Source organism: Sipha flava, unplaced genomic scaffold, assembly GCF_003268045.1.
Source record: "Sipha flava isolate LNK unplaced genomic scaffold, YSA_version1 35_pilon_pilon, whole genome shotgun sequence".
Lineage (NCBI taxonomy): Eukaryota > Metazoa > Arthropoda > Insecta > Hemiptera > Aphididae > Sipha > Sipha flava.
In genome coordinates, this window is record NW_020273057.1 from 103,771 (window position 1) to 114,676 (window position 10,906).

The window sequence follows — 10,906 nt, forward strand, 5'->3', positions numbered from 1 at the left end:
TCGAACACACCGGTCAATCCATTCCTATGGCGGCTGAACACGTCGTCGGCGCTGAACCGCCGATTCCTGTCCCACGGCGGAGACGTGATAACTCGAAGAGCTACGCGGCCTTCCGATGAGCCAACCATATTTTCGCGGGATCCATGTTTACAGCGACCACTCTGCGGCACACATTCGCGCCAGCCGAATGGCTATGGGACCAACACCGCAAAACGGGCCGATGACAGTGCTGAAAACGTGCCTCCAGACGATGTGCTAAACGCTAACACCGATACCGATGACGGGTTAAGATGATTTAAAATTATTAAAATGATTCAAAATAAATTAAATAAGATGTGTAATGTTCAAAATACTATTTTTAATTAAAAAATATAGTTATCACAGAATAAGATAATTAAGTATACATACAGTTATGAACTAAATACAATAAATATTTCAAAAATCTTTAACATATACTTTTTGATCATTAAAATTGACAAATATTAATATTTCTGAAATAAACAACATCAATATAATAATAAAATAATAAAAATAGAAATATGTATAATTTCACAATAAAAATATGTAAATATATAATACTGTGGATTTACATAAACAATATATATATATATTATTTAGAGCTAGTTTTACTTTTCATGGTATAATCATAGACGTGTTAATACTAATTGGTCAAGTAAATATAATTTATAAAATATTAAAATTACTTGAACATTATCGGCATATGCAAGTTTATCTATAAAATAATAAAATAATATAATATATGAAAATAAATGTCACCTTAAATTTTAAACTTGATTATAATAGTATAGTTTTCAGAATTAAATGGACACAAAATATTTCAACCAGAAATTTAAGTTAACACACGTCATTTATGAAGGATCACAAATTAATGTATATTTCTAACAAAAAATTTAATTTAACAAAACAATAGAAATATATATGATATTAATCAATATAAAATATATTCAAATAAAATTATAACTAAATAATGACATATCAAGTTTTATCACTAGAAAAAGTACTTAAATTTATTTGAGATCTTACTTTACGCTGTTTTACAGAATCAATTAAAACTAATTATAATTGTTATAATTCATATCTTCCTTAATTCCCGTACACCCATTATCATTAATACTTTAATTAAATTTATTATCTGTGCCGACTTTCTAATTTAGTCTAATGTATAATATGATAATAATGGTTAATTGTAATGTTGATAATAAGGATAAAAAAAATTAAAAAAGTGTTATAATTTAATAGTAGATAAATAGTATTATTTTTTTTTTTTGATTTTTTAATTGAATATTTTTTTAGTCTAAAAAGATAGTCAAATAAAAAATTAAAAAAAAAAAATAAAGAAAAATACCTCATAAATTATAATTTTAAAAATTAAATTAATATGAATTTATAAAAAGTTATTCGAAAACTAAAATTATGATCTATTTATCAATTAAACAACCGAATCAACTATCAGTATTTATTCTTTATACTATTTACTACTTAAATTCTTTTTAAATTGAGTTAATATAATTAGTCTTGATATTTATGTTAATAAGCTAAAAATATAAATTCTGACGAAAAATAAATAAATTATAATAATAATTAAAACTTGAAAGTTAAAATCAGTATGGTTTAAAAGCATTTAGTAGTACGAATATAAAATAAATTTGAAATCAATATAAATATCAAATTAAGTGCAAAAGTAAATCATATATGCTGTTTTCTGAAATAAAAGGAAAGACAATCAAAGTAGATGTGAAAAATATAATAAATAGTCAATAATTATTAAAGGTTCAGAGGAGAGAATCATTGAATGAACTAAAATAAACTTTAAGAATGTTTAGTATGACTAAATTAGAGGTGAGTGAATTAAAAAATGTTTTTCCTTATTAAATTAATTTTAAGAAGCCATAGATGAAGTAGTATAATCAGAAGTTAGTATATAATAGTTATAATCTTTGTACCTTGGTCAGCAAGCCAAGTGAGAAGATTTGTTAATGAATTAGCCATAAGTGTTAATATATATTTTAATATTGAGACAGAAGACAGATATACATGATTGGTTGAATTAAAAATAAGTATCAGAAGAAAATTGAGAATATTGATATGAAGTCTATAATTTTGTATTTGCAATCCCTATGTGACTGATATTTACTATTAAATTATTGATTCCAAATAATGTATTGTTTTGTTATACAGTTTTGAACATAAGTCTCATATTATGTGTAAATATCGGAGCAAGACGTCCACAGTTTGTATCTGTAGTTTTGTTAAGTAAACTAGCAGCTGTTTCTAAGAGATATTTAACTGGATCACTTCCAAGTTGATACTGTAAAAAATAGACTTATTACATTAAATAATTTTATAACTAATATGTAATCTTACTTGAGACATGGCATTAAATAGAGCTCTAAATGCAGGCTGTTTTTTGGTCCGAAACGTAGAACGAGATCCGTGAAGAACAGCTACTCCATATTCTTCAGCTGACTTACAATTGCTCATATACATACAATGATCAGATCGATAGTTATATCGACAAGGGTATACATAAACCTTATCTAAAATAAGTTATATAAGTTATATTTCCATATATCAAATAATCTAACAATAAATTTACCTGGATGGTAGTGGAAAATAACATTAATAATATCTTGATCTCCCCATGTAAGGTCAAGACGATATTTTTCTAAAACAGGTGCTAGTTGACTAATCCAATCAAATTCTCTCATTCTAGTGAGATTCATTAACATAACACCAGAATTTAGTCCTAAACATTTACAAGTATTTATATTAACTGTTTCTAATTATTAAGCACAGAGATACGTACCTAATTTACCATAGTAGGGATGTTTAGCAAATCGGTTGTACCATCCAACATTCATGTCTTCATGTTCAGGTACCATTGCAGCTAGTTGAGAAGAATTCATCAAAGAAAAATGTTTCCATACATCATCTACATTGCTCAAGAACAAAGTATCAGTGTCCACATAGAGAATTGAGTCCAAATGATTTAATACTGACTAAAATTTAAATATGTATGATAAGTGACTTTAATATTTAAATAATTGAAAAAAAAAGTTTTCATTAAATTATATATTTACTGGCAAAAAAAGACGTTCTGATGCACAAGGTTGAAATAATTTTTCCCATTCATCATAGTGTTCTTTGGGAAAGATAATACTATGGATTTCATAGGAAAATGAATCATTTGTCAATAGCTTCCAATCTCGTAACTAAATAACAAGTAAGGAAATACAAGGAATTATTTGTGAAATTACACAGCCTTAACAATGCTTACAGTTTCATCAAATTCTTGTTGGATATTTTTTTCAGCAACTACAACTATTCTTAGATCTGAACTACCTCGGAAAACTATGGCTGACTTAATCATGACTAATGCTTCCGAAGTACGATTTTTACAAACAACCACAGCTATGACTACTTCTTCGTTTTTCCTACAATATTCAATAAAAATTACATTTAAAATAACACATTACATATACGATTAGGAACAAACATTCCAAAATATCTTACTTTGTTTGAAACAGTTGCACGGAGCGTGTGCTCACTAATATACTCGTTCTGAATGCGGACATGTTACCGACGTTCAGAGGAATTGATTTGTTAGGCAGGTATATACACAGCAGAGTGATGATCGAGAATCCAACAACAAACGGAAAGAGACATGACGGTCTCAGTCGAACCATCGCATTAAAACTACATATACTGTACAAGAATGCGACGAGTTTGCGCACGGATTTCAACACTGCTACAAAAGCCCGCTACGAAAACTGACATGGAAATATCCGATAGACTTCGACGAACACGGTTCTTCAATTGTCCGTGTACAAATTAGCAAAAACCGTTTTAAAACGTTATCACATTTTGACATTCTATCGCGGACGACACAATAGCGTTATTATTATAACTCACCAGACGATTTCTACTTCCGCAGTTCGAAATAAAATATACAAAACGATGCCGAACGTATCGGTCAGAACACACTTACGCCACACTGTAAACGGTAACGCATAAAGAGTTGTATTGATAACGTTCAATAAACGCTGATAGGATATGATAAACCGTTAAAAATTAACCGCAGTACACTGACCGCGTGAATTCAACGCACTGTACATTCTTTTTTTTTTTTTTTTACAGACACCTACCACAAGTTACTCGATAAGTCAAACGAAACGAATTGACAAGCCGCGCTGTGGTCGAGACATTTTTAAGCTTTATTAGTCGGGACCACCACATAGGATTGAATTTATATTATAAAAAATAAATCTGTGGGACCACGGTGTATTGTAGACATGTTATTAACATTGCGGTTTCTGGCATTAGTCGAATAAGAAGTGTTTCTCTGTTGTTAATTTTATTTTAAGCTACCCCAATTGTCCGGCTTCGTACGGTACATTCTTGGCCAAGACATAGGTTTTAATGGATTATTACACTATTTAAAAGCCAAGTTTGGTGTAACTGTTGGTGGTTATAAAACAAATAAAACGAAAGTTCAAATGGATCGGTACGTTGATTTTGGTTGTACGCTGAATTACCGTTTTTGCCGGTTCTAATATTTTTCAAAATCACTTCATATTGGAGAAAGCACTGTGTAAAATGTCAAGTTCATATGGTTTTGAGATGTAGTGATGATCAAAGAGTGAGTGGTACCCGACGTTGCCCTTAGGGGTATTACGCAGGGCCGGACTGGGCAGGCGGGATACCAGAAGTTTCCCGGTGGCCCGCTTGTTTGAATTAGGTCATTTTTAATCGTTGGGAAGTGTTTTTTTTTTAGGTTTATCGGTTTAGGCTCATTTTGTTGTCAGACATAGACGCATTTTCTAATGCGTTTGCATTAGAAACTGTCTAAAATTAAATAAACGACATTTTAATTTTTAAAAATAATATTAAGTGTTCAAATTCTCAAAATAATGTACAATAATTTTATAATATATGAAAATATACGTTGGTATAAATATGATGATTTTGTAACTTACTTAAAATAATTTAAAAATTTCAAATAAATTATATCGACAGGCTATTATTTGTACAATTTCGGACTGCACCCTTGATTTTACTGCTTTAAATGAAAATTTAGTCTCACTACTGTCTTAGAAAAGGAATATATTACATACATTATATATATATATATATATGCATTAAATTTTAAAAAATTCAAAAATACTCAAATTTCCTAGTAATTGGCATATTATTTTTTGTTTTTTAAACTGTAGTGCACACACGTTAAAACCGTAGTGCACACTTGTATGTTGTAAATTTTAAATAAATTAAATCAATTTTGTATAATTACTTTCATTTAATAATCAAATAATAATATTATAATTCAATTTTTTTTATGTTTCTTTTCAGACTGGGATTTTTTTTTTCATCTATCAAAATCAAGATTCCCTCGGGAGCCGGGAATCCTCTTTTCATTTTTATTGGTATGAATATGATAATTTTGTTACTTACTTAAAGCATTGTAAAGATCAAATAAAATGTATAAATTAAAGCTTTATGTCTAATTATTTATAAATCAAGTTTAAAATTTTGAAATAAATAATAAATCTTTATATAATTACTCTCGTTTAATATTCAAATAATAATAATTCAATTATTTTCATGTTTCTTTTCAGAACTGGGATTTTTTTATTATTTTATTGTTTTTTTCATTTATTATGATTTCTGTTGTTGGTCTGTGCACTGTATATTATTTAAACGGTAATACCTAACACTTGCTCGGACGGTGAGAAAGAATGATAAAGAATAAGTCAATTTCTGTTTGGTGTTGATTACTATAACAAAAATAAAAATAAATTAATCACAATAATAATAATAATTTATTTAACACTATATATGTAATAATGAATAACGGATCAATTGTTATATAACACAGAACTAATATGCAACGGTTTCAGTCTTATTACAATTTCTATTAATTAGGTGACAGTCTTAACTACGTATTTTCATATTTGCAACTAGGGGGAGGCTTAGCACGCCTAAATATTTATATGTGAGATACACAATTCAAATTTTTTTTAATGTGGATCATTTTATAACGAAATCAAATTACGCGTGGCTGTGAATATTGAATTGGGCTTTTTTCGAGTCCATATTAAGTGAAAAACACGCCTGGATTAAGCGGAGCAGGGGGCCCAGAGAGAGCTATATAACCCTGGGCCTCGATATTTGAAATTTATTTTGGGGCCTCAGATTTTTCAATTACTTTTTTCATTTTAGAATATAACATTGTATAAATCATCTGTAATTGAAATAATTAAATCACATTATACAAGAATACAATAATATTACGAAAATAACAATTTCATTCGTTTCAAGTCACAATAAAAATAAATGTTTAGCTTAAACACATATTTTTAAATTATATATTTGTTTTGAGAATTGTTATTAACTTACTACATTAACTTCCAAACATTACATTTTTCAGTGTTTATATATTAATTTTTTTTTGTCCATTTTTTAAAAATGTATTTTTCCAACTTAGTCATTCATAAATAAAGTGATTCAATATTTATTGCGATAAACCTATATATTATATAAATAAATAATAATATAATAAGTATATACCTAATACTTTTTTTTCGTTCAGGGACCTCGTTTAATACATTGACTCCCAGTCCCCAAAATGTCTTAGTCCGTGTTTGGTGAAAATTCAAATAAAATACAAGGGTAACTTTCAAAATCTGGTGTAGAGGGAATAGGACACAAGTTCTGCCATACCATGTGTGACGTTTCGGCCTTGTCCTCTTCTACTGGCCAAAAGGTACACTTAGTCATTGATCGATGGAAGGGCTGCTATGAAACATTTTTGGACAACAAGATTGGTTGACGAGGAAACAATTCAAAAAGGTGTTTGAAAAATCACAGCAACATAATCATACTGTCAAAGTCCACGAAAAGACAACAATTTACGGAACGCACCACGTGATTAAGGACGTTGCGATACCACCGATATCAATAAAGTATCTATACTTTTCTTTCGATACAAGTACTTTTTGTATTGATACCATAGCTTAGATATTTTACTCGTATCAATAAAAAAAAATACTGGTGTTGAATGAATAGTATCGAATCATTTACTAACCGTCATATTGGTTCAAAAATCAAAAGTGGTCGAATGGTATTATAAAATAATTCTTTTCTAGTAAAATGGTTTACACACGTAGTAGAGGATTCGCAGGGGGGCCCTAGGGATCTTTTCTTTCGATACCACGTCCTTAACTAAAACTTATACAGAAATTATTAAACGATAGAAGTGACGGAAACCGGTGACGTCATCCGTAGGAGTAGGTGTTGTTTTTTTTTTTATAATCATGTACCTTGTATCAATACACCTTGATTATAATTTTTCTATTGTTCTGATATTGTATCAAAATATTGTTTACCACGTTCTTTGGATTTTTTCTTCCATGATATATAACATAGATAACGAATTCACGAATGTTCCAGAACCTGAAGAAAAATAATATTCATTCATTATTATTTTGGTGCAGTCCGTAAATAAAAGCAAAACAACAAACATTGAGTTGAATCATAGTGGTATGATACTCGCATTACATTAAATATTGCCGTAAGTTAATCAAATAATCTTAATATATTTGCAGCTATTCGAGCGTCAAGAATTTGGAATATCATCGTGTGATTGTGCATTATAAGATAAAATTTTGAGTGAACTGTTCAAGTGTCCGAATCTTTGCTATTTAAAACCTAAAATTATTTTACAATGGTCGACTATAGCAAGTGGAAGAGTATCGAAGTATGCAAAAAGAGTCATTCTGCCACTGTAATGTCAGTCTGGTAGTGTTTTCGTGCTTCAAATATTTTTTTGTTTAGGTTTCCGATGATGAAGATGAAACCCATCCTAATATTGATACACCATCCTTGTTTCGTTGGCGACATCAAGCTCGTATTGAGCGTATGGAAGATATAAAACGTGAACAAGAAGAATTGGAAATCAAGAAAAAAACGTAAAATATTAATCCTTCTAACCCGAGTTATAAGTTTTAATTAATAATGTTATAGTTTCAAAGAGAAATATGAAGAAACTAAAAGTAAGCTTTTGGCTGCTGAGGAAGAAGGAAAAAATAAAAAAGAACTTGAAGATGCTCTAAGCGCTTTAAGTGTCGAAGAACAAGAATTAAAAAAACGAGAAGAAGAGTTTAAAACCAAGGAAAAGGTTTCAAAATCTGATTTAAAACATATTTTTTATTATATTTCTTAAAGTTTTAAAATTAATGAACATTTTTTATCAGGTTATGCCTTGGAATGTTGATACAATAAGTAAACCGGGTTTTACAAAGACTATTGTAAACACGCCTAAGCCAGTACCAAGTGAAGAAAATTTGACTGAAGAAGAAAAAGCTAAACGATTAGAAGTGTTTATTAGTGAAAATAAGAACAAATTAAAAACATTTGGTATGTTTCAAAAATATAAAGACAGTCAAGAATATTTACAAAAGAATCCTCAACTTGTATGTGAAGATACTGCAAATTATTTAGTTATATGGTGTATTGATTTACAAATGGAAGGTGTAAGTTATGTTTAATATTAGTATTACTAAAAATAATTTATACTGGAAAGACAAATTGCTGCTGTCATAAAATCATAAATGAAAGTATGAATATTTTAATAATAGTTTTTTCACTAAAAATATTTAGTTTAAAAATGTTGGCCAAATTTAAATAAATATTTATTACTGTACCTACTATGTAAAATATAAATAAAATGGTTCTATGATTTATATACTTAAAAAATAACAATGTAAATACATTCTTATAAATGAATATGTATGAAATACATTTTAATTTATTACAAATTTTTAAATCAATTGAAATAAAAAAATAAAATAAAAGTTCTAACTTACCTGAAGTATAATTTATAATGTATGCAAATATTGATAATCAGTTTTGATTTAAAAAATCTTCAGGTATTTATCAAAGCACTGATGTAAAAAGAAAACATAATGCTTGTTTACATTTTTACATGGAGAAATTTATTCTAATTAGAGAAATTATTAAAAAAAAAAAAAATAATTTGACATAGAAATTAAAGTGTTATTAGTAATTTCTTGGTTATTTAATATTATCCAAAAAAATATTTAAAGAGATTAATACTATTAATAATTAAAAAAAATTAAATTTCTTTTTAAATTAATGATACTATTTCATTTAATTTTGATTTTATGTCTTCAATATATATTTTATGTAATACTTCTAACATTAAATTAATACTATATTATTTTGGTTGAATAATATTTTCATTTTTTTTTTTTATATTTTGAAATATTTAAAATAGTTTGAAAATATATCAATATTAAATGTATTTAATCGCCTGTGTAAATAACTTTTTTAACTGATTCTGTAATCATGCAATAATCAGTAATAGTATTGATGCAATCATGAATAAATACATCTTTTAATTTAAATATATTTTCTCGTTAAGTACTATTTTTTCAATTTTATTATTATTATTATTTTTTACTTATAAATTTATATTTATTTACAGAAATCAGATCTTATGGAACATGTTGCACATCAAACAATTTGTATGCAATATATTTTGGAACTATCTCGGCAACTAAATATCGACCCAAGAGCTTGTGTACCTTCTTTCTTTTCAAGGTGTGTGATACATTTTATATATTTGTTTCAATAATAAAAAGGTAACTGCCACCAACCAAAACTGGTTGTCGTTGCGCAGGTCCCATCACATTTTTGTAAAAAGCCATATTGGTTGAGTTGCTGACATGAACCATTGATTAATATTGAGGTTATGTTAAGAGGATTGCGTGAAACGAGACCTTTCTTTTGTGGAAACTTGTATAATTTTATTAGTAATTTATTTATTAAGTTAACTTTATATTATTTTATTTACTTTTATGATACAATTTAATTACATAATAATTATCGATTAATGTTTATAAAAATGCTAAGCAATTGTATTGAATGTGATGTATTAGTATTTCTAATCAATGGTGGTATATTGATAATGTTCATAATTCATTATTTGTTGGAAAATTAATTGAACTAAAAGTAATTAACAATATTTAACATTATTTATCAATTGATCATTGTATAATAATTTTTTTCATTACAATTCGATAGCACTGATTTATAAAATTAATTAATAAATTAATTTTATAAAGTGTGTGATTTGGATGGACCACTGTGAATAGTGTCATTGATTTTACTGCCTTATACCTAAGAACTTCAGTATCACATACAAAAGAATGTAATATGTTACAAAATAAAATATTAATACATGATTTTGTTGTATTTGTTAAGAATTCAATTGGCTGAAAAACAGTACAAAGATTCATTTAATGAAGAACTTATGATGTTTAAAGAACGTATTAGAAAGAGAGCGGATGAAAAAATACGCATCGCTCAAGCTGAAATAGAAGAAGAAGAAAGGCAGGCAAGGTTAGGACCGGGTGGTCTTGATCCAGTTGAAGTTTTTGAGAGTCTTCCTGATGTAAGTCAATTTGTGACAGTTTTTTTATTTGGTGGATATTTAATTGGTTAATGATGTTTATTTTAGGAATTGAAAAAATGTTTTGAATCACAAGATATTCAATTACTACAAGATACAATTAAAAACATGAACCAAGAAGATGCAACTTATTATATGAAACGTTGTGTAGATTCTGGATTGTGGGTTCCAGATGCCAGTGCTGTGGACAAGAACAGTGCTGGTGATTATGATAAGACACAAGAAGAAAACGTTTATTCAGAAATAAATAATTCATAAATAGCTCTTATATAATCTTATTCATTAATTAATTTATAATTATTAAATATGATAATACAATTTTTTTCAAATTCTATCAAGTTTATCTGATCCACAAACAAATATTAATTGCATATTATAATAGTAAAAAAAAAT

General features: G+C 27.6%; 2 protein-coding genes across 2 annotated transcripts; one reads left to right on the forward strand and one right to left on the reverse strand.

Moving 5' to 3' along the window:
- Positions 1 to 1,647: 1,647 nt before the first annotated feature.
- On the reverse strand, positions 1,648 to 4,916 carry LOC112687551 (glucoside xylosyltransferase 1). Its single transcript, XM_025560292.1, has 7 exons — positions 3,535 to 4,916; positions 3,299 to 3,455; positions 3,102 to 3,233; positions 2,828 to 3,020; positions 2,618 to 2,767; positions 2,386 to 2,558; positions 1,648 to 2,329 (listed from the first exon to the last, which is right to left on the reverse strand). Exons 1-7 carry the CDS (start codon positions 3,705 to 3,707, stop codon positions 2,192 to 2,194), a joined length of 1,116 nt encoding a protein of 371 aa, XP_025416077.1. The 5' UTR covers positions 3,708 to 4,916; the 3' UTR covers positions 1,648 to 2,191.
- Positions 4,917 to 7,449: 2,533 nt separating this feature from the next.
- LOC112687550 (hsp90 co-chaperone Cdc37) lies at positions 7,450 to 10,818 on the forward strand. Its single transcript, XM_025560291.1, has 8 exons — positions 7,450 to 7,560; positions 7,626 to 7,777; positions 7,855 to 7,988; positions 8,044 to 8,197; positions 8,274 to 8,552; positions 9,527 to 9,642; positions 10,306 to 10,495; positions 10,562 to 10,818. Exons 2-8 carry the CDS (start codon positions 7,745 to 7,747, stop codon positions 10,769 to 10,771), a joined length of 1,116 nt encoding a protein of 371 aa, XP_025416076.1. The 5' UTR covers positions 7,450 to 7,560; positions 7,626 to 7,744; the 3' UTR covers positions 10,772 to 10,818.
- Positions 10,819 to 10,906: the final 88 nt, after the last annotated feature.

Excerpts from the sequence above, each read along its gene's own strand:
- LOC112687550 (XM_025560291.1), top strand. The coding sequence starts at position 7,745 with ATGGTCGACTATAGCAAGTGGAAGAGTATCGAA. Across the intron at positions 7,989-8,043 it reads TTGGAAATCAAGAAAAAAAC|TTTCAAAGAGAAATATGAAG; the intron begins GTAAAATATTAA and ends ATAATGTTATAG. Across the intron at positions 9,643-10,305 it reads GTACCTTCTTTCTTTTCAAG|AATTCAATTGGCTGAAAAAC; the intron begins GTGTGTGATACA and ends GTATTTGTTAAG.
- LOC112687551 (XM_025560292.1), bottom strand. The coding sequence starts at position 3,707 with ATGGTTCGACTGAGACCGTCATGTCTCTTTCCGTTTGTTGTTGGATTC. Across the intron at positions 2,559-2,617 it reads TATTTTCCACTACCATCCAG|ATAAGGTTTATGTATACCCT; the intron begins GTAAATTTATTG and ends AACTTATTTTAG. Across the intron at positions 2,330-2,385 it reads TATTTAATGCCATGTCTCAA|TATCAACTTGGAAGTGATCC; the intron begins GTAAGATTACAT and ends TATTTTTTACAG.